The following is a 22,911-nucleotide window of genomic DNA, read 5'->3' as shown; positions in this document are numbered from 1 at the left end:
AACCGTCCAAACATCTATCAATGAACGAATGGATAAACAAACTGTGGGATATACATACAATGGAACATTATTCAGTCCTAAAAGGAAATGAAGTATTTCTTACTGGAATAAATCTTGAAAACATTATGCTAAGTAAGAGAAGCCAGACATAAAAGGTCACAGTATATGATTCCATTTATGTGAAATATCCAGGATACGTAAATCCATAGACAGAATGCAGATTAGAATTTGCCAGGGGCAGAAGGGAGAGGGTACAGGGGAACACTGTTTGATGAGCAAGGGGTTTTACTTTTGAGTGATGGAAATATTCTAGAACTAGACGGCAGTGATAGTTGCACAGCATTGTGATTGTACTAAATGGGGCTGTGTCGTTTACTTTAAGAGGGTGAGTTTTATGTTATATAAGTTTCACCTCGATAAAATATTTAAAAAAAGATCCAGGGGTGGTGTTCCCTGTCTTAGTCAGGATGGAATGAACTTTAAGGAGCAGGTGGTTCTAAGCATGCGAGGGTGGGTGGCCGTGGATGGCGCTGGCACCCTGCCTGAGCACTCCTGGCTGCTTTGGGAGTTGATGGGTAAACCTGCCCTTCCCCCGGAGCATTGCCTTGCCACCTCAGCAGCCACTTTGCCTTGGAGGCTGGGCACCATCCCCTCCTCGCCCTCCGCCTCCCACACTTGCTAACTGCCACAAAAAGCCCCCCCCCCCCCCTTCAAGTGGGAACAACTCTGCGGGGCAGTTTGTCCTCTACAGCTTCCCTGGGGCAGAGGACACAGAAGCTGGCCTCCTGTCCTCTCCTGCTCCCCTCTCCACTCTAGGGAACTTGATGCAAGATGGTAACATAATTTTATGAATTTTATGGTATTTGAATATCTCAATAAAGCCATTGTGTTAAAAAATACTTATTAGTCATCTACAACACCAAAGGGCTTTTTTTTTTGGATTTTTTTTTTTTTTTAAGATTTTGTTTATTTGACAGAGAGGTCAGAGAGCACAAACAGGGGGAAGGGGCAGAGGGAGAGGGAGAAGCAGGCTGCCTGCTGAGCAGGGACCCCATCTCAGGACCGTGGGATCATGACCTGAACTGAAGGCAGGCAGACACTTCCCCAACTGAGCCACCCAGATGCCAGCCCCCCCTGCCCCCCCTCGCCCCCAATAGTTTTTAAAAGCTCAGGGTAACACATTCCTCAAAATCTCAGGTCAAGTTATATCTTTTTCATTGAAATTATTAAGTATTAGTAATTTAAAGGCAAATAAGGTTTGTTTTTGTTTCTTTTTCTTTCCAAATACTCATTCTTTTTATTTTTATTTATTTATTTATTTATTTTTACTCTTTTTTTTTTTTTTTACTCATTCTTTTTAAAACGCTAAATTCCAGGGCACCTAGGTGGCTCAGTGTGTTAAGCGTCTGCCTTCAGCTCAGGTCATGATCTTGGGGTCCTGAGATTGAGCCCCATGTCAGACTCCCTGCTCAGTGGAGAGTCTATTTCTCCCTTTGCCTTTCCCCCTGCTTATGCTATCTTTCTAATAAATAAAATCTTAAAAAAAAAAAAAAAGCAAAATTCCATTGCAATGGTTTCTATTACAGCAGAGCTGACCCAGTTGCCCTTGCCTCCCTCATTCATCTAACTGATGGTTACAAGTTTTTTTGTGGCTTTTTGCTCAGTGAGATCCAGAACCATAAACATGCACAAACATGCAATGTTTATGTTAATTCAAACTTTACTATAAAAATGAAAACAACAGAAATGATGATGCACAAGATGATCATACACACTAGTGAACACGTGTTGGAGGGAAGTGGGAAAGGCAGTAGGGCAGCCCTTACCCCTGCCCCATGAGGCAGTACCCATCACAGTCCTAAAAAAAAAAGGCAGGAAAGTATCATCTGCTGATGTCGGAGCTTTAAAGGGAAGCTCTTCTTACAATCTAGATGGGTGAGCTCCGTGGTACTGGCAAGGGTGGCAGGACTTGTCACCTGTTTCCCTGGGCTGTACCAGCAAACCTGTCCTATGATCTGGGCCTCAGTAGGCCAGTGAGACACGGGTGCCCAGAAGAGCTCCTGAAAAGGCTGGGGGATCAAAACCATTTCTAAAAAAAGTTGGTTGGGAGACTAAAGAGGAAAAAGAATGGATGCCCCACAAATCTGTAGGGGTGGGAATAGGGGCCATCAGGGATTAGAAATCATTCCCTTGGTGGAAAGGCAATGAATAAGCCCTGAGGTCAGTTCTGGGAGAGAAAACACACCTCCATTTCCTTTTATTTGAGACACACAAAGCTCTTCCCTGCCTCTGTGCAGCCTGGGGAGGCTTAGGCTACTGATCCCTAATTTTGCTTCAGGGTTTGCTGCTCTCAGGATCTCTCACACCTGTCGAGGGTGCTTGCTGCTGCAGACTCCCCCCCCCCCCATCCCTGGGCGCAGGGGAGGGACAGCTGTGGAAAGGACAGGAATCACCGGCCAGGGCAGTGGGGGAGGGAGACGGTGAGGGGGATGGCCTGCAACAATGCTTCCGTTCATAGCTAGAGGGCGGCTGAGTGGAGGGTATTCTGAAGGATACCCCCCTCCCCAAAGTCCATGCAAACAGGCTTCCTTCTCTGACTCAGGAAGGGGAGGGGCTCTCCGTGCTGCCACGCTGCTCTTGGTCTGGTGCATCCTCCTCCTTCGGCTCCAAATCAAAGTTCTGTGGACAAGGCTGTGGGTAAGGCCTGGCCCTGAATCTGCCCAGTGTGGCTCTGGCACTTCCAGGGGCGCAGACACAACGAGCATGTGCCGCCTGCCAGGCCCAGCAGGAGCCGCTCTACTGGCTTACGTTCCACATCCCTCTGCAGAGAGGCTGTCTTCTTTAGCCCACCCAACATTTCGGCCTGACCTACCTCAAGCTCCTGCAAAACCTCGTCCATGAAGTCCCGGGAGTTGTGTTTGTAAGACACAGCTAATCGAATCGCGTCATTGAAGAGCTGGGGATAGGGTGAGGTGGCGGGGAGAAGACACGGCTGTGGGTCCCTGTGCCCTGTTCTGGTCCTGTGTCCACACAACACTCCACCCCTAAAGTCAGCAAGGTCACCCCTCAATTCACCTTCTCCCAATCAATGTACTTTCTCTCACCAAGCCCAGGCCCATCACCTCCCCTACTGTCAGAACAATGATCCTTTCCTATCACCCCTGGCTCTGGCTTGCCCACTCACGGCCCGTGCAGCAACGTCTGTCCTCCCCACTGTCCCTGCAGCCAGCCCTCCTCTTAGTAGCTTCCCTGATCCCTTGACCACTTGGCCTTCCCTAAGCTCTGCAGTCCACCATTACCTTCACAACATTGGTACCATCAGCAGCTGAGACAAAGTACAGGGGGAGGGAGAACTTCCTGGCAAAACTGAAGCTCTTTTGGGTCATCTTTATATCTGCTGTAGAGAGAAGGGAGGACACTGGCCTGTCATCAAGGGAAAGGGAGAGGGTTTTGCAGAGTGGGTCACTAGAGACAATTCCAGAAAGTTGGACAGACAGGGACAATCAGGGGACATGTCCTAGGAAGAGTTCATGGAACAGGGAACTGTGTCTTGGGAAGAGGGAAGATTGGCTCAGTTGGCATCTTTACTGGAAAGAGACTGATGGCAAGCAAATAAGGGCTGTAATTTGGGGGGAAGGACAGATCACTGAAGGTTTACTGTCCCAGGAATAGAGGAATAAACATGTGGTGGTGGGTCCCCCATGGATTGTGGACACCTAGATGCAGGGATGACCCCACCATCAATTTTATTGGCCACCAGGATGCATGGGATCTCTGGCCTGAACTCCCGAAGCTCCGTATACCAGGTGCTCAGGTTCTTGTAGGTTACCTTCCTCTGCACATCAAACACCTGCAACGAACAGAGGAAGGAAAACAGCTTAGGTGTGTCAGGGTCTGCATACCATCCACACCTGACACACACACAAGCAGCTGGGCAGCTTTGGGGGGCTGCCTTTCTCAGGGAAGCCCCCAGAACCTCCAGACCCAAAAGTGGTTTTTAATGTTTACTTGTTTTATTATCTTGCCACCTAATCCTGTGTACCTATTTTTTTTTTTTTTAAAGGAATTTATTTATTTGAGAGCGAGCAAGAGAGAGCATGATTGGGGGGAGGGGACAGAGGGAGGAGCAGACTCCTCACAGAGCAGGGAATCTGATGTGAGACTCGATCCCGGGCCCTGGGATCATGACCTGAGCTGAAGGCAGACACTTCACAGACTGAGCTACCCACGTGCCCCTGTGTACCTATTTTAATCAAGATGTATCATAGTACTAATCAATATAGTCTGTTACAAATTGTAATTTTTTTCTTAGCCTATTATTGCTTAAACTGTGTCTTAAAATTCCTTTGTGGGTCCCTGAGGTGGCTTAGTCAGTTGGTTGAGCAACCAACTCTTGGTTTTGGCTCAGGTCACGATCTGTAGGTTGTGAGGACAAGCCTTGCACCGGGCCCCATGCACAGTGTAGAGTCTGCCTGAGAGTCTCCCTCCTCTCCCTCTGCCCTTCCCCTATCTCGCATGCACATGCTCTAAAATCAATCAACCAATCAATCTTTAAAAAATTGCTGTTATAATTTCAAGTGCCTCTAAAGTTTCTATGTAGTTACTATTGGTGTACCTTTTTTTATTTTTTAAAGATTTTACTTATTCATCTGAGAGACACTGCAAGCAAAGGGACAGGGAGAGGGAGAAACTCCTGCAGACTCCACACTGAGAACAGCCTGATGTGGGGATCCATCTGACCAACTGAGAGCATGACCTGAGCTGCAATCAACTGACTGAGCCACCCAGGCATCCACCATCAATGTGCTTTTAATTTTAAACTTTTGTTTAACCTGTTGTTCATTTTGTATTTTAAACCTTTTAAAAGTAATTTTAATCTATTATTCTTATTTTGAGGTGGTTGACATCTTTATTGCTTTGGAGTTGGGCGGGTGGCTTCCTCTTCCCCAGCAGGGGATCCTAGCTACGCAGGATGGCGCTGGCCCTGCGAGTGGCCAAGGTGCACACATCTAGGCAATGCTTGTTCTTGCACATCTGCCCGGTGCTACAGAAAGTGGTCTGCACGCAGGAGATGGCGAGTTGTCACCGGCTGGATCTCCGCCTCCCAAGCACCATTACACCTTGTCTTCGGGTGCCAGCTCCACGCCGCTGTCTTGAGGCGAACTGGACCCTTGAAGGGAAGCAGCTGCGAGCCTTAGGATACTAAGGCTCAGTGCTGGACGTCTGCTTCATCCTCTTGATCAGGAAGCTGGAGCAGTTCTGCACGACCATCCACTGCAGGAGGGTGGACATGGTAGCAGCTCCTCCTACTACAGTGGCCGGAGTTGGAAAGACTATCTTTTATTATCTTGTAGCTTGTAACTTGATTAACATTTTATGATTTATAGTTTTTATCTGCTTTGAAATATTAGCCATAAGCATGAGCACTACAGACTCGCTCTAAGGGCAGGGGAGGCCAGAAGTCCTGAGATGCCTGGAATTACTGCTGCAAGGATGGGGTCCTTCAAACCCCTGGTGGGAGCTCCTTAAAAGCCAGCCTCCTGCTTCTAAGCCATCCTCTGGGATGGGCTCACATCACAGGCCCAAACTGCCCAGCACAACAGTGGATCATGGTGGACAGCCCTGTAACCTGTTAGAGTGGCTGCTCTTCCTTCTGAATCACCCAGTCCTTCATGGGAGCAAATGGACCTCACCCAGCACCAGGGGCTTGCCCTGGGTTTGGGTTAGCAGCTGTCACGGCTGAGGCAGCAAGAGGTCCACCTAGGAGGCTCCTCCACAGTACACCCAGGCCCCATTTCAACAAATGACCATGTTGTCTTGAATTCCCTATAAAGCACACTTGTAATGAATCTTCTGGAATCTGCTTCACATCAGGCTGCCTCCTATGATCATCATCAGTCACCTGGTCTTTCATGCAGGTCTGATTTCCTGAGCTACTTCTGTTTGTTTTGGGAGCTGAGGAAGTGCTGGCTGGGATGAGGAGCATCCCCAGTAGGGTTTCAAAGTGGACAGTGTGACGACAGTCCCAACTCCCTCTGGGACTATCAGATCCCCTAAGGTCACCACAAGGTGAGCACTTTCTACCTGCCAGGTCCCATGCAGCAGACAGCTGCACATACAGGCATGTAGGAATGCTGGCAGGACAGACACCCCCAGGTGTCATTTGGACCCTCAGAAGAGTGTCCCAATGGAGCCAATGGAGAAGTTACTCCCTCCTGCCTTGGAGGGAGAATGGAGGTAAGCTCATTGCTCCAAATGCCAGTGCAGAACTGAGACAGACATGGCCAGCTCTCCCTGGTTCTCCAGGGTCAGAGACATTGCCTAAGTGAGCCTCCAGATGAGGCACTGCCCTGCACTGCCGCCATGTGCCCTACCCAGTCAGCTTCTCGTTCTGTCCTCTTATAGGTACCAATATTACAATTTGGAAAATTTCAAGAGATTTTATGTTAAGGATTAGTGGAGTCTGTGAATGGAGCCAGGGCTCTGGGCAGGAGGCCCTCAGGACATAGGCTTGCACAGCTCTCCTGTGCTTCTCTGCTTCTCCCTCGGGTATTGTTATGACACTTCTGACCCTGTAGCTATGGGGAACCCCTAAAGACTGTGTTCTAGACGGCACAGAGGAGAAGGGCTGGTTTGGGAGCAGCATCAGGTGACAGTCGAGGAGGCCTTGGGAGCCTATCTGGGTAGGTGGCTCCATCAGGGAAGGACTATATTTACCTCTTAGATGCCATGCCTGATGCTGAGGCCCTGGATGTGCTTTACCCCCTGGATGGGGGTTCCTCATCCAGCTCCACTTGAAGAGAAGCTCACTTGGGCATGTTCTCACTGAGAAACCACCCCAGGCTGCCCTGATGCCCTCTCTCCCAGTACCCAGCCTCGGTGAGGGCTCAGCACTGCTGGGTGACCCATCAAGCTTGCCCAGAGCCTTTGATCATTGCCCAGCTGGTTTCATACCATGATGCAGGCATGGGCCTTGTAGTAGTAGGAGGCGTGCATGCTCTGGAACCGCTCTTGGCCTGCTGTGTCCCAAAAGTCTGCAACATAAACACAACTCTGTCTGATGGGGCTGGAGGGCAGAGAGACCCAGACACCCTGATTTTCTCTATGCTGACCTCTGTGCAGAAACACAACATGTGGGGGAAGACACGGAGGAACAAGACCATACAGCTCACATATATGTGTCTTCAGGACACAATGCACCTGGGTCATGGGAGGTCTGTGTATGCCTGTGTGCCTGGGGGTGGGTAAGAGGGAAACATATGGCCAGGCCAGGAGGAGGGAAGAGTGCGGACAGGAAGTCCCAAAGGGAGAAGGTAGGTTTCCCCGCCCCTGCCCACAAGATGCAAGGCCCTCCAAGGTCGAAACTAGGCTGACTTCCCACGTGTGTGGACCACAGATGATAAATAGGCATAGCCAGGTAGGATGCGTGGCCTAGCCAAGCAGGAGGTGGTACTGTCATACAAAGTAAAAACCTTTTGTGGAAGATAATACTCAGACTATAGTTGTTATTTCTTTACACTGGCTATATTAGAATACCAGGTCAGAGAGCTGGAACTGAGGCCTGTGTGCCTCCTCGCTCCTCCCTGGCCTCTGGGCTCTCAGGGTCCTCCCTATCAACCCTCCTCTCCGCCGGGGGTTTCATTTCCTCCCTGACTCTCTCCCACAGACTTCTCTACCCTCCCCACCCCTCCCCCTTGAAAGTCCATGGCCCAGCCATGTGCTGCTCACCTACAAGGATGGTCTTGCCGTCCACCGTGGCTGTGTGCTTGTACAGGGTCAGGGCGTATGTGGACAGCTGCTGTGGCCGACTGCATTCACGTTAAGGAATAGAGATGAACAAAAAGGAAGGCATGGAAGGTACTTGGTGGGGGAGGGCACTGGTGTCATGAAACTGGCCCTCTTCTTTCTGGAGTTCTTTATAAATTGAATGAATGTTGCAGGCAGAGGATCAGCTTTAAGTATCACTGGCACAAACTCTGTGGAAAGGCAAGGGGCAGGAAAAGCTGGGGGTGTGTCCTGGCCCTCTAAGTAACAGGTACAACATGGAATGGAACTTTACAGAGAAGCCGTCATAAACAGCATGCTGTTGGAAAATGCAACCATGGGTGCCCCAGCCCCTTTATGGATTGGGCTCCTGGAGGCCAGAGAGGAAACCCAGCCTTAGGCAGCACCATGATCATCTGGGGGGAAAAGCCTCCACAAGCCAGACAGCTGACAGGCTGTTTATGAACTGCCTGTGTGAAACCCTGACAAAGAGCCTGGGGAACGAGACTTCCTGAAGCTGCAGAGCACAGGGTGGTTTCATCAGCAAGCTGGGAGGATACAGACAGGCGAGGGCAAAAGAACACTTGGTATGAGGTGAAGCAAGATACACTCAGATTCCACCTTGGGGGGCTGGGGGCCAGGGCCCAGAGCAGGGAGTGGGGCCCCTCCAGGGCTCTCTTCTGCCATGGTTCCCAGTAGATTCACCTGGGAAGCCTTTTAAATCCATCCTGGTTGCCAGGGAGTGTCTCACTCCAAACCTAGACAATGTGGACAATCCATGGGAGGGAGGGAGCAGCTCCTGATTTACAAAGTTCATTCATACCAGAGAATTTTAAGATATTAGCCCAAGTTTTGAGGTCAGAGAGGTTAAATGACTTGCCCAAGGCCAGAGCTACCAAGAAGGAGTTTGAATCCAGGCATGTGATCAAGTGCTGGTAGCCGACCTACTGTCTTCCTGATATAAAGCAAATGCAAATATGAGTAAGCTCCGAATACACAGCATCAGTTATGCGTGCTGCCAGCTGGTAAGGAGCAAGTATGCATGAAAACTGTGCATTCACTCACCTATCCCTCCTCCCTGGACCACTGGAGCAAAGGGGTAAACAGTGAGGCTGAGCTGGCACGACGGAGAAAGGGCACAGGAACGAGGAACAACCCGTGAAGGATACAATCCATCCATGAGAAACCTTTCCATAAGTCTGTAAGGACAGTGCGTAAGGTGGTCAGGTACATCTTCCAACCTCCCTCCTCCTTGCCCCACAGCATCAACCTGTCCAGGCTAACGACCTAGGGCCAACTGCACCCACCCCCTATGTCACTCCACAGCCAGAATTTCCCTTTGGGAACTGCCCTCCAACCCTCTTCCTAACACCAGCACATATGCAAGAAAATTAAATAAAAGGCATCCGAAAGATGGAAGTAAAATTATTTTTCTTCATAGATAATTTTATAGAAAACTCTAGAGTCCACAAAGAAAGTAATAGAGCTAATAAATTCAGCAAAGTTGGAAGATATAAAATCCACACACAAAAATAAGTTGTATTTCTATACACTGGCAATGAGCAATATAGAAAGGAAATTTAACCAATGAGACATAATACTTGTACACTAGAACTATAAAACCCTGTGGAAAGAAATCAAACAAGACCTAAATAAATGGAAAAACATCAGTCCTTATGGATTAGAAGGCTTACTGTTGTTAGATAGATAACCTTGCCCAAAGCAAAGTCCCCAGCCCCTTTATGGATTGGGCTCCTGGAGGCCAGGGAGGAAACCCAGCCTTAGGCAGCACCATGATCATCCAGGGGGAAAAGCCTCCACAAGCCAGACAGCTGTCCACAGACTCAACCTAATCCTTATTCAAGTCCCAAAGACATTTTTGCAGAAATAACACATCTCAAAATTCATATGGGATTTTTAAAAAAGAGTTTATTTATTTATGAGAGGCAGAGACACAGGCAGACAGAGAAGCGGGCTCCATGCAGGGAGCCCAACGTGAGATTCAATCCAGGGACTCCAGGATCACGCCCTGGGTGGAAGGCAGGGGCCCAATCGCTAAGCTACCCAGGCATCTCAATTCATATGGAATTTCAAGGGATCCTAAGTAGCCAGAACAATCTTGTGAGAGAGTAACAAAATTGAGGAAATCACATTTCCCTGAGGTCAAGACTTCATACAAAGCTACAATACTCAACAGTGTGGTACTGGCATAAATATGGACATACAGACGAATTGAATAGAGAGCTCAGAATGAAACCCTCACATATGGTCAAATGATTTCTGACAAGGGTGCCAAAGACCATTCAATGGGAAAGGAAGAGTCTCTTAAATGATGTTATGAAAAGTGGACATTCCCACGCCAAAGAATGAAGGTGGATCCCTTCCCTCACACCATATACAAAAGTTAACTCAAAATGAATCAAAGACCTAAACTTAAGAGCTGAAACTATAAAACTTTTAGAATATAAGATCAAATCTTCATGATAATCCCATAAGATCAGATACTTAGACCAATGGAACAGAACAGTGAGCCCACAAATAAACCCAAGCAAATATGGTCAAATATTTGACCAGAAATAAACCGAGAATACACAATGGAGAAAGGATGATATCTTCAATAAATGGTGTTAAGAAAAATAGAAATCCATGTACAAAAGAATGAAACTGGATCTCTATCTTACATCATTCACCAAAAATGATCACCAAAATAAGCGTAGTTAACAGCCATCACCAAACATAGCTATAGAATTTTTTTTTTCTTGTGATGAGAACTTCCAGATTACTCTCTTAGCAACTTTCAGATATACAGGACAGTTAATATTGCTATTAACTATAGTCACCAGGTCACACATTACATTCCTACAACTTACTTATTTAAACTGGAAGTTTGTTCCTTTTGACCCCCTTTACTCCCAACCCTGCCGGCACCTCTGGCAGCCACCCACCTGTTGTATCTATGAGCTTACATCTTTCCTCCTCCTCCTCCTTTCTCTTCTTCTTCTTCTTTTTTTAAAAGATTCCATGTATATGTAAGATCATACAGTATTTCTCTTTTTCTGACTCATTTCACTTAAAATAATACCCTCAAGATCCATCTTGTCACAAATGGCAAGATTTCCTTCTTTTTAAAAGGCTGAATAATATTCCATGGCACAGAGACATGGGAGGTGTTGGTCAAAGGCTACAAACTTATAAGATGGATAAGTTCTGAGGACCTAATGCACAGCACACTGACTACAGTTAACAACACTGCATCATGTCCTTGAAAGCTGCTAAGAGATTAAATCTTCAGTGTTTGTCACACACCCACACACAAAAAAGATAACAACGTGAAGTGATGGATGTGTTAACAAATCTTACTGTGGCAATCATTTTGCATGTATGTAGGTATGTTAAATCATGGCATACACCTTAACAATCTCAAATATCAATTACATCTCAATAAAGCTCAACATTTTTAATTTTTTAACAATTTAATTTATTAAAATTAAATGTTTCCGTTCATCAAAATACACCAGTAATGGAGTGAAAAGCCACAGACTGGAAGAAGGTTCAGAACGTCTGAAGATATTCCTACAAGTCAATCATAAAAAGATAATTCAGTAAAAATAGGCAACTGATTTAAAGACCCATCTCACAAAAGAGGAGTTCCAATAGCCAATAAGCACCAACAAGTGCCAGTAAGTGGAAAGGTACTCTACAAAATTAGTCATCTTTATAGAAAGTCTTAAATATAATCTATCTCTCTCTGAATAGTCAACCTTGATAAATGTGCTGTCATAATGTTTGCTTACTACTTTCTTTCCCTGCTTGATCTATTGATGATTGAGAGAAACACCTATTCTGAACTTGGTCAGTCATCCAGTTAAAAAATTATTCAGACTTGGTCACTCCTCTGCTCGAACCATCTCATGTTTTCCCATTTTTTCAGTTCAAAGCCTCCTCAGATCCCCAGCCCGACCCTCCCTTTTGCTCTCTCCTCTCACATTGTCTTCCTGCTGCTCCCTCTCTGTTCTAGCCACTAGCCAGTTCCTCTAGCTGAAATGCTCCTCCTCATGCATGGCTTCTTCCCTTGCCTTCTTCAAATTTTTGCTCAACTGTCACTGTCACAAACAGGGCTGCTCTAAACATTCTCTTTAGACTACAACTGTTAAGGGCCACTCCTTATCCCTCTATAAATTGAATACATTCTAGCCATGATTTTATACTTCTCTGGTTTAAACTGTAGCTTCCCTCGTACAAGGGTGATAGATTCTATTTACAATGAACAAGAAACAGCATCCATATTATAAAGAAATAACAGATGGGGGACGCCTGGGTGGCTCAGCGGTTGAGCATCTGCCTTCGGCCCAGGGCGTGATCCTGGAGTCCCGGGATCAAGTCCCACATCGGACTCCCTGCATGGAGCCTGCTTCTCTCTCTGCCTATGTCTCTGCCTCTCTGTCTCTCATGAATAAATAATAAATAAATAAAATCTTAAAACAAAATAAGAAATAACAGATGGAAGTAGGAACATCACCCAATGAAAGTACTGCTGCCAGAGATTCAGAGGCCCTGAAACAGAGCTATGCTTAGACCCTGCCTTGGGAGGTCATGTGCTTATGAAGTGGAGGAGGAAAGCAGAGTCCAAGAGACTCATCTCATCAGAGTGGGCAGTGAAAGAGTGATGGTCTCTCTACCCTCTTGTCTCAGAAGCATGTGAAGTGTCACAGGTGCCAGAGCCCCCTCTGGGAGCCCCTTTCACCAGGCATCCAGCACATCTTCTCCTGGCCCTTGGGGATAAGGAGGCATGGGACCAGGCAGGCTGTGTATCCCCCGCTTATTAATCTCTCCTACTCAACTCCAGTTTGTGCTTATGCCATACACGGCCCTAGCACGGTGTGCATCTTTGCCCTCTTTTGCACAACAGAGGACAGTGATCAAGGGGAAAATGACATCCTAAAAGCCATCACCCAAAAAAGGCAATGCATCTAAAGTTAACCATTCTGTTTTTGAACAAAGATTTGTATTTATTAATTTTCTTTATCAGGTCAAACTAGTGGCTGACAGGAAGATAAAACTAGGACCCAATGAAGACACACCTTGGTGTCACTTAGAAAACACTGTGAAGTAACCCTTGCTACCCTTCCACCCCACCCACACAACAGGGGGCCAGGAGCTTAAGTGGCTGAGTCAGGGTGCAAACCATATCTGGAGCTAACCTCTCTTAAGGAGCAGGTCAGGAAAGGCCATTTTTCGTTGTTGTCCTAAGTGAGGCTGGTAAGAAACTAGCACCAGAACTTGGGGTTGGGCAGTGCTGCTGAGCAGGCAGGCCACCGTGAGCCTCACCACAAGCCAGGCTCTCCAAAGCTCCCCTCTGCTAAGGAAGCTGCCAGCTTGCTCTCCACCTGCCTGCCGTTCCTGCTCCCTGTTTGCTGGGAAACAGGCAGTGTTATTTACTGTGCAATCTCCTCAAACGACAACACTCACCCTCATTTCATTGTACAGACATGTTGCAGAGGATGGTCAAAGCAATTTTAACACGCTGAACTAGACCTGCAGCATTTGCGTATGGAGTGGGGTGGAGAGAATGTGAATTCCCGAGGATGGCTTAGAATCCAGCAAAGCCCCTGGAATCCAAGGGTAATTATTGAACAAAGAAGCTGGAAGACAAGGTGGATCTGGAGCAGCTAGGACACAGGACTTGAGCGGATGTCTGGTCTACCCTCCTGCTGAGAAGTCAGAGGGGACATGTGGGATCCGCCAGCACTCAGAGCCCGCCTTCAGCTCCTCAGCTGGGGAGTCCCTGACTGGGCACATGGGCACTGGAGTTGGTTAAGAGTCAGACTATGCCCCAGCTGACCAGTCAGTCCTCATTTCCTTCCACTCTGCTTCATCTTGGAGAGCTCCTCCGAGAGGGCATCTGCACCACCTCTAATCAATCAGTCACCAGTCTCCATTCCCACTCACAGACTCTCGGCCCACATGGAACATGCAAGACCCCCCAGCTCTCACCACCTCATCCTGGACTGCTTCAGTAGTCTCCAGGGTAACTGGGCCAATATCTGCTTCCAGGACTCAGGGAAAAGCTCTATGTACTCAGTCCTTGTGACTGGCTGCCCCCTCCCCCAACACACATGGCTGCTGCTGTGATCCCCTTGGTTCCCCCTCCCCCCCATATACCTGAGCTCCAGCCAAGAAGGCTCCCTTATCACCCCCTATAGAAGCCATGCTCCTCTGTGCCACCCCAACCTGCTCTGGGCCTAGTCTTTCTTCCCTCAGCTCCCAACATACTTGGACTTGCCCACAGCGCTGTCCCCTAGGCAGATGATCTTCACGTTGTCATCAGCATCGTATTTCTCTTGGTCGAGCTCACAGGGTTTGGCTCTGTCGCTGGCCATTGGCTCCTGCCTGCTGAGCCTGGGGTAGTTGTGTGCGTGTCGGGTATTGTCCCCGTCTGGGAAAATCAAGAAGAGGCTGTTGTTAAAGAGTTGAGAAATCTCCTCAACCAAATCTATTTTTTCCTCTTCCTGGACAGGAGAAAGAAGGAGCCGATGAAAGAAAGGCCTGAGGACACACTTACATCCTTCTCTATTCACCACCAGCCTGGTAGCCACTTGCTGGACTGTGGGGCTGTAATCTTGTCCCCACTCAAATCCTCTTCGGGTGGTTTACCCTGTGTCATCTCCTTAAAGCAGCTATGTTCAGGGCCACACCTCCCATTACCACGTGGAAAGACAGTACTTTACAAGCTGCACATGGGCAAGCTTTCTCACCGGTAGAACAGGACAAGAAGTTCTAAGACAAGAAGTAGTCCCCATGTCACACAATCAATGTGAGACAGATACAGCACTCTGTAGGCCTGAGCTTCCCTCACTGAACAGACTCCACAGCCAAAGACATCTTATATGCATTCCTGATCACCTACCTCACACCTCCACCTCCCCTTGACTTTCCTCCCTGCTGCCATCACTGGCTGCCTCTTTCTCTCTCCATGTGGGTATTCTCTAGGGTTATTTTAATCTCTACTAGTTTCCAGTATCTCCTAAATAGCGATGATGCCAAATCTGTACCTTTACTGACACTGCTTCCCTTGGCAGCAGGCTCAGTTAGGCAATTCCTACCAGATTTGGACTAATTGATTCTGCTACAAGAGGCAAATAACATGAAAAAATACTTAATTCCTGCCCACCGTAAACATCAGTCTTTACATTCTTCGTCTGTACAAGACACCACCAGCCATCTGGTGCCCACACCTGCTGAGATCTCTAGGTCTGATCTCTCTCTTCACTGCCAAGTATAACTTTTCAATCTATAGTAAGAATGTGCAATAGCCCAGACTCTGAGCTAATCAGGCACAGAGAAATGCCGCCTTCAGGCTGCTGCTGAGCTTTCGCCATGAGCAGACCTTGTGCTGGCTTCGGAGGAAAGGAGACACGAGGCGCGCAGAGGCTACTGCGGAAAGAGCGGTGATGGGCCGTTGCCCGCCCGGCGTGGAAACTGCCAGCACAAGCCACTGCTCGCTGGCTGCAGCACTGCTGTGCCTCCGCTACCCTCGGCCTCAGGAGGAGCCCCGGGGAGGGGCAGATGCTTGCGGAGCACGGTGAGGGGCTGCCCCTTCCGCCTCCTCCCCGGAGCGGGCTTATCTGTCCCAAGGCCTGGTCCAGAGCCATCACTGCAAGCTCGGGGACCTGCCACGGTGGCCGCCGTCCGCGCCATCCGCTGCGCAAGCTCTCTGCCGTTCAACCAGCATTCCCGGGGCACTCCGCACATCAGGGAACCAACCTTGCCGGTCAGGCTGGGCCGCCGTCGCCCTCACACGGCAGCGTGGACTCCACGGCCCGTCCTTCTCCCGCCCCGGGCCCAGGGCCGGCGGATCCCAACGCTGGGTCGGCCGCCTGGGGAAACAAGGGAAGACCCGGACGCCGCAGGTTGGCCCGGGTGGCCATTCCCCCGCCCATCCCCGTCCAGGTCCCCGCCCCCCCCCCCGCCCCGTCCCCGTCCACCTCGGACCCCGCAGGCAGCCGCGGCTCACTCGGCCAGGCCGCCGCTTCCGGCTCGGTCAGCGTCCTCGCAGCTGCTACGCAACGGCGCAAGGACCCGGAGGAAGGCTGCCCGACCAAAGCCTGAAGGACCCCTCGGGGCGCGGGTGGCTAGCGCGGTGCCGGGGGCAACTCCGCAGGTGACCCTGCTCTCCACCCGGGTTGGGTCGGCGGTGTCGGCCAGAGGGCGGGTGGGTCTGCGGGGAGTCCGCGGAGCGCGGGGCGTCAGCGGAGGGCGGGAGTCCGCGGAGGGCGGGAGGTCGCGAGGGCGGGGGAGTCCGGAGCAAAGGGGAGGGGCGGTGGACGCGGGGGCCACGGGGTGCGGGAGAGAACGAGAGGTGCGCGGTGTCCCGGAGGGCAGGTTCGGACATGGTCGGGGGGTCGGGCAAGGTGAGGCTCAGGGTGGGATTAGACGTTAGGTGTTAGGGTAGGGGTTAGGAATAAAGGTTAAGGATAGGGTTAGAGTTAGGATGATAAACTAGGGTTAGGAGCTGCGGTTAGGGGCTAGGGTTATGCAATAAAATTAGGGTTAGGGTTTAGGAACTAGGGGTTAGAGAAGGGATTAGATATTAGGGGTACGTTTAAGATAGGAGGAAAGGAATGGGGGTAGGGATTAGAGTTAGAGTGAGGGTTAAGGGTTAGAGGTTAGGTTTAGAGGTAGGATTAGGGTTAGCGGTTAGGGGTTATTGTTAAGGAAAAAAATTAGACATACTACTAAAGGTTAGCGGTTCGGTTTAGGGATAGAGGGTAACGAGGCGTTAGGCTAGTGTTTAGGGTTAGGGTTATAGGGTTAAGGGGTTACGATTAAAACATGGGTTAGTGTTCAGTGTTGGATTGTAGGGATTAGGGTTAAGGCAAGGGTTGGGATAGAGGTTAGGGGTTATGATTAGGGTTTAGAGTTAGGGTTTAGGGTTAGGGGTTAGATTAGAGTTAGGGTTGGGGTTAAGGCTAGGGTTACGGCTCTACAGTGAGGGTAAGCGGTTAGTTGGGTAGCGTTACGGTTAGGTTCGAGAGTTAAGGTTAGGAGTTAGGGTTAGGGGTTAGGGTTAGGGTTAAGGTTAGGGGTTAGGGTTAGGATTAGGGTTAGGGGTTAGGGTTAGAGGTTAGCGTTAGTGATAGGGTTAGAGTTAGGGGTTAGGGTTAGAGGGTTAGGGTTAGGTTTTAGGGTTAGGGTAAGGAAGGGGTTAAGGGTTAGGGCTAGGGGTTACGGTTAGGGTTATGGGTAGGGTTGTTAGGGTTAGGGGTATTGTGGTTAGGGTTAGGGTTAAGTTGTAGGATAAGGGTTAGGGTTAGATTTTTTAGGGTTGGGCTTAGGGTTGTTAGGGTTAGGGATAGGGTTAGGTTTGGGTTGTTACGGTTAGGGTCAGGGTTAGGGATTAGGGTTAGGTTTTAGGGTTAGGGGTTAGCATTAGGGTTAGGGTTTAGGGTTCGGGTTTGGCTTAGGGTTAGGGGTTAGGTGTTAGGGTTAGGTTTAGGGTTTGGGTTAGCGTTAGTGATAGGGTTACGGTTAGGGGTTATGGTTAGGGTTAGAGGGTTAGGGTTAGGGGTGAGGGTTAGGCTTTGGGGTTAGGGTTAGGGTTTTAGGGTTTGGGTTAGGTTTTAAGGTTAGGGTTTAGGGTTAGGTTTAGGGTTAGGAGTTAGGGTTAAGGTTGTTAGGGTTAGGGTTTGGTTTTTTAATTTGCATTAGGGTTAGTGTTAGTGTTATGGTTAGGGATGGGGTTAGGGGTTAGGGTTAGGGATAGGGATTAGCGTTAGGGTTAGGGGTTAGGGTTAGGGGTTAGGGTTAGGGGTTATGTTTAGGGGTTAGGGTTAGGGGTTAGGATTAGGAGTTAGGGTTAGGGTTTAGTTTAGGGGTTAGGGTTAGGGTTAGGCTTACCTGGTTTGAGTTAGGGTTCGGGGTTAGGGTCCCGGGTTAGGGTTAGTGTTAGGGTTAGGGGTTAGGGTTAGGATTAGGGTCAAGGTGGTTAGGGTAAGGGGGTTAGTGTTTGGGTTAGGGTTAGGTTTGTTAGGGTTAGGGTTAGGAGTTAGGGTTTGGGTTTGGGGTTAGGGTTAGTTGTTAGGGTTAGTGTTAGGTGTTAGGGTTTAGGGGTACATTTAGGGGTTAGGGTTAGGGTTAAGGTTAGGGGTTAGGGTTAGGGGTTACGGATATGGTTCGGTGTTAGTTTAGGGTTAGTGTTAGGGTTAGGGGTTAGATTTAGGGTTAGTGTTAGGGGTTAGTGTTTGGGTTAGGGTTAGGATTAGGGTAGAGTGTTAGGGTTAGGTGTTAGGTTTAGGGTTAGGGGTTAGGTTAGTTGTTAGGGTTAGTGTTAGGTGTTAGGGTTAAGGTTAGGGGTAGGTGTTAGGGTTAGGTGTTAGGGTCAGTGTTAGGGGTTAGGGTTAGTTGTTAGGGTTAGGGTTAGGTATTAGCGTTAGGGTTAGGTGTTAGGGTTAGGGGTTAGGTTTAGTGTTAGGTGTTTGGGTTAATGTTATGGTTAGGGTTTAGGGTTAGAGTTTGTGGGTTAGGGTTAGTGTTTAGAGTTAGGGTTAGGACTAGTGTTAGAGGGTTAGTGTTAGGTTTAAACGGTTAGGGTTAGGGTTAGGTTTGTTAGGGTTAGTGTTAGGGTTATGGTTAGGGTTAGGTGTGACGGTTAGGGTTAGGGGTTAGAGTTTAGGGTTCCATTTAGGGGTTAGGGTTAAGGTTAGGGGTTAGGGTTAGGGGTTACGGATATGGTTTGGCGTTAGTTTAGGGTTAGTGTTAGGGTTAGGGGTTAGATTTAGGGTTAGTGTTAGGGGTTAGGGTTTGGGTTAGGGTTAGGGTAGGGTGTTAGGGTTAGGTGTTAGGTTTAGGGTTAGGGTTTAGGGTTAGTTGTTAGGGTTAGGGTTTCGGTTAGGGTTAGGTGTTAGGTTTAGGGTTAGGGGTTAGGATATGGGTGAGGGCTAGGGTGAGAGTTAAGGGTTAGGGTTAGGTTTATGTTTAGGGTTTAGGGTTAGTGTTGGGTTAGAGTTAGGGTTAGGGTTAGGAGTTAGTGGTAGGGTTGGTGTTAGTGTTAGGTGGTAGGGTTAGTGTTAGGTGTTAGGTTTAGGATTAGTGGTTAAGGTTAGGGTTAGTTGTTTGGGTTAGGGTTAGGGTTAGGGTTTAGGGTTAGAGTTTGGGTGTTAGGGTTAGGGTTAGGGGTTAGATTTAGGGTTAGTGTTAGGATTTAGGGTTGGGTTAGGGTTAGGGATTAGGTTTAGGGTTAGGGTTAGTGTTTGAGGTTTAGTGTTAGGGTTCGGGGTTAGGGGTTTGGGTTAGGGTAAAGGTTAGTGTTTGGGTTGTTAGGGTTAGGGTTGTTAGGGTTAGGGTGTTTAGGGTTAAGGTTAGGGTTGTTAGGGTTAGGAGTTAGGGGTAGGGTTAGTGTTAGGTGGTTAGGTTTAGGGGTTAGGGTTAGGTGTAGGGTTTAGTGTTAGCGTAAGGGTTAGGGGTGAGCGTTAAGGTTAGGGTTAGGGTTTAGGGTTAGCATTAGGGTTAGTTTTAGGGTTAGGCGTTAGGGTTAGGGTTGTTAGGGTTAGGGTGTTTAGGGTTAGGGTTAGGGTTAGGCCTAGGGTTCTTAGGTTTAGGGTTAGGGTTAGGGTTGTTAGGGTTAGGGTTAGGGTTGTTAGTGTTAGTGGGTTAGGGTTATGGGGATAGGGTTAGGGTTAAGGGGTTAGTGTTAGGGTTAGGTTTAGGGTTAGCGTAATGGTTAGGGTTTAGGGGTTAGGGTTAGGGTTAGGGTTTGTTGTTAGGGTTATTTGTTAGGCTTAGTGTTAGGGGTTAGGGTTAGGTGTTAGGGTTAGGTGTTATGGTTAGGGTTAGGGGTTAGGCTTAGGGTTAGGTGTTTGCGGTAGCGTTAGGGTTAGGGTTTAGGGTTAGAGTTTGTGGTTTATGGTTAGGGTTTAGTGTGAGGGTTAGGGTTAGTGTTAGAGGGTTAGTGTTAGGGTTAGAGGGTTATGGTTAGGATTAGGGTTAGGTTTTTAGGATTAGGGTTATGGTTAGAGTTAGGTGTTATGGTTAGCATTAGAGTTTAGGATTACGTTTAGGGGTTAGGGTAGGGTTTAAGGTTAGGGTTAGAGGTTATGGTTAGGTTTTGGCATTAGTGTTAGGGTTAGCGGTTAGATTTAGGTTTAGTGTTAGGGGTTAGGGTTTGGTTTAGGGTTAGGGTTAGGGATTACATTTAGGGTTAGTGTTAGTGTTTGAAGTTTAGTGTTAGGGTTAGGGTTAGCATTAGGGGATAGGGTTAGTTAGTGTTAGGGGTTAGTGTTTTGGCTAGGGTTAGGGATAGGGTTAGGGTTAGGGTTAGGCTTAGCTGGTTAAGGCTGGGGTTAGGGTTAGGTGTTAGTGTTTCGGTTAGGGTTAGGTGTTAAGGTTATGGTTAGGGGTTAAGGTTAGGGTTAGGGTGAGGGTAAGAGTTAAGGGTGAGGGTTAGGGATAGGGTTAGGTTTAGGGTTAGGGTTAGTGTTGGGTTAGTGTTAGTGTTAGTGTTAGGGTTATGGTGGGTTAGGGTTTGGGTTAGGGTTAGGGTTAGGTGTTAGGGTTAGTGTTAGGGCTAGGGGTTAGGGTTAGGGTTAGGGGTTACAGCTAGGGTTAGTGGTTAGGGATAGGGTTAGGGTTAGGGGTTAGGTTACCATTAGGGGTTAGGGTTAGGTTTAGGGGTTAGAGTTAGGGTTAGGTGTTATGGTTAGGGGTTAGGGTTAGAGTTAGGGTTAGGATTTATGGTTAGGGTTAGGGTTTGGGTTAGGGTTAGGTTTAGGGTTAGGGTTGGTGTTAGGGTGAGAGTTAAGGTTAGGGTAAGGGGTACGGTTAGGGTTAGGAGTTAGGATTAGGGTTAGGGTGAGGGGTTAGGGTGAGGGGTTAGGATTAGGGTTAGGGTTTAGGATTAGGGTTAGAGTTAGTGTTAGGGGTTAAGCCATCTTTCAACTAGGTGCATACTTATTGGTGTGAGAATGTAGCAGCATTCTAAGTGAGGAGGTTCCATGAATACTGCTCTACTGCACCTGGAGACACACATTCCAAGCCTGCATTTTTCCACTTGTGTTGCACGAGCTTCTGACAAACATCTCTAGTGAGTATGTTCAAAACTCCATCTGCAGAAGAGGGGCAAGATTGGGGAAGAGAAGGGTCCCCAAATCACCTGTCCCCACCAAATTACCTAGATAACCTTCAAATCATCCTGAAAATCTATGAATTTGGCCTGAGATTAAAGAGAGAACAGCTGGAATGCTACAGTGAGAAAAGTTCACGCTTCTATCAAGGTAGAAGATGGGGGAAAAAAGAAATAAGGAAACAAAAGGCATCTAATGCGGAGAGGCCCCGCGAGGAGCCGGGCTAAGGCAGGTGCGAGTGCCCCCAGGACAAGAAAGCTCTGTCCCAGAGAAGCAGTTGCTTCACCAATCTTCCGGGGTGGAAAGGTGCTTGCAGGGAGTTAGAGCAGGACCCCAGGAGGGTGGGGATGCCCTCAGGCTCCCTGGGACACTAACACACACCTGTGACCTGGGGATAGCGCACCACACCCCGCGGCTGAGCTCCCTAATGGGCTGTAGCACGCACACAGCTGGACCCGGGAGCAGCTAGGAGGAGCTCGGGTGGCAGCTCTGCAGAGGAGGCTGCGCGGCCGGGAGCGCGAATCTAACAGCGCAGGCCCTGGAGCCCAGGGCGTGGGGGGGGGGCACAGCCCAGGATCTGATCTCCCCCGGGACAGGCAGAGGCCAGGAGGGCCCAGGACAGCAAGGACGCTCCTGCCCTGAGCTGAGCAGATTAGCGGTCCGACCCCGGAGCATCCAGACCCCTGCGGACGGAGCGCTTCATAGTTACTGCGAGAGCTGAATCCAGGGCTCCAGAGCTGGCCGCCGCCACTGTGGTAGTTCCACCTTGGGCCCTCACAGGGTGAACAACCCTCACTGAGCCCTGCACCAGTCAGTGGGCTGAGCAGCCGCCCAAGTGCTAACACCTGAAAATCAGCACAACAGGCCCCTCCAACAGAAGACCAGCTGGACGGACAAGTTCCAGGGGAAGTCAAGAGACTTTAAGTATACAGAATCAGAAGATACTCCCCCATGTTTTTACTTTTATTTTTTGCTTTTTGATTTCTGTTTGCCCCACCCTTTTTCCCTTTCTTTCTTTTTCTTTCTCTTTTTCTTCTCTTTTTTATTCTTCCTTTTTTATATTCCCTTTTCTTTCCTTCTTTCTCTCCTCTCTTTTTCTCCTTTTCCCAATACAACTTATTTTTCGCCACTCTGCACTGAGCAAAATGACTAGAAGGAAAACCTCACCTCAAAAGAAACAATCAGAAACAGTTCTCTTTCCCACAGAGTTACAAAATCTGGATTACAATTCTCTGTCAGAAAGCCAATTGAGAAGCACTATTATAAAGCTACTGGTGGCTCTAGAAAAAAGCATAAAAGACTCAAGAGACTTCATGACTGCAGAATTTAGATCCAATCAGGCAGAAATTAAAAATCAATTGAATGAGATGCAAACCAACTAGAAGTCCTAACGACGAGGCTTAACGAGGTGGAAGAACGAGTGAGTGACATAGAAGACAAGTTGATGGCAAAGAGGGAAACAGGAAAAAAGAGACAGACAAATAAAAGACCATGAAGACAGATTAAGGGAAATAAACGACGGCCCGAGGAAGAAAAACCTACCCGAGGGCGCTGAAAGGGACAGAGGTTGAGAATACGAATTTGAACAAATCATAGCTGAAAACTTTCCTAATCTGGGAAGGGAAACAGGCATTCAGATCCAGGAGATAGAGAGATCCCCCCCTAAAATCAATAAAAACCATTCAAAACCTCGACATTTAATAGTTAAGCTTGCAAATTCCAAAGATAAAGAGAAGATCCTTAAAGCAGCAAGAGACAAGAAATCCCTCACTTTTATGGGGAGGAGTATTAGGGTAACAGCAGACATCTCCAGAGACCTGGCAGGCCAGAAAGGGCTGGCAGGATATATTCAGGGTCCTAAATGAGAAAAACATGGAACCAAGAATACTTTATCCAGAAAGGCTCTCATTCAAAATGGAAGGAGAGATAAAGAGCTTTCAAGACAGGCAGGAACTGAAAGAATATGTGACCTCCAAACCAGCTCTGCAAGAAATTTTAAGCGGGACTCTTAAAATTCCCTTTTAAAAGA

At 48.4% G+C, this 22,911-nt stretch overlaps 1 protein-coding gene across 11 annotated transcripts; it reads right to left on the bottom strand.

Moving 5' to 3' along the window:
• Nucleotides 1-1,702: 1,702 nt before the first annotated feature.
• On the bottom strand, nucleotides 1,703-15,861 carry RABL2B (RAB, member of RAS oncogene family like 2B). 11 transcript variants are annotated; one of them, XM_072742909.1, is made up of 11 exons: nucleotides 15,750-15,837; nucleotides 15,529-15,641; nucleotides 14,038-14,200; nucleotides 8,830-8,963; nucleotides 8,325-8,522; nucleotides 7,729-7,808; nucleotides 6,955-7,034; nucleotides 3,739-3,850; nucleotides 3,300-3,397; nucleotides 2,873-2,956; nucleotides 1,703-2,679 (listed from the first exon to the last, which is right to left on the bottom strand). In XM_072742909.1, the coding sequence occupies exons 7-11, from the start codon at nucleotides 6,994-6,996 to the stop codon at nucleotides 2,599-2,601; spliced, it is 417 nt and encodes a 138-aa protein (XP_072599010.1). In that variant the 5' UTR covers nucleotides 6,997-7,034; nucleotides 7,729-7,808; nucleotides 8,325-8,522; nucleotides 8,830-8,963; nucleotides 14,038-14,200; nucleotides 15,529-15,641; nucleotides 15,750-15,837; the 3' UTR covers nucleotides 1,703-2,598. The 11 variants fall into 11 exon arrangements, with proteins under 11 accessions (XP_072599010.1, XP_072599014.1, XP_072599012.1 ...); XM_072742913.1 differs by having other exon boundaries at nucleotides 15,779-15,835; XM_072742911.1 differs by having other exon boundaries at nucleotides 15,757-15,832.
• Between the last annotated feature and the right edge of the window lie 7,050 nt (nucleotides 15,862-22,911).

The sequence above is a fragment of the Vulpes vulpes genome, chromosome 16 (genome assembly GCF_048418805.1).
Source record: "Vulpes vulpes isolate BD-2025 chromosome 16, VulVul3, whole genome shotgun sequence".
NCBI classification, from domain to species: Eukaryota; Metazoa; Chordata; class Mammalia; order Carnivora; family Canidae; genus Vulpes; species Vulpes vulpes.
This window is presented reverse-complemented; position numbering and strand designations above follow the sequence as displayed.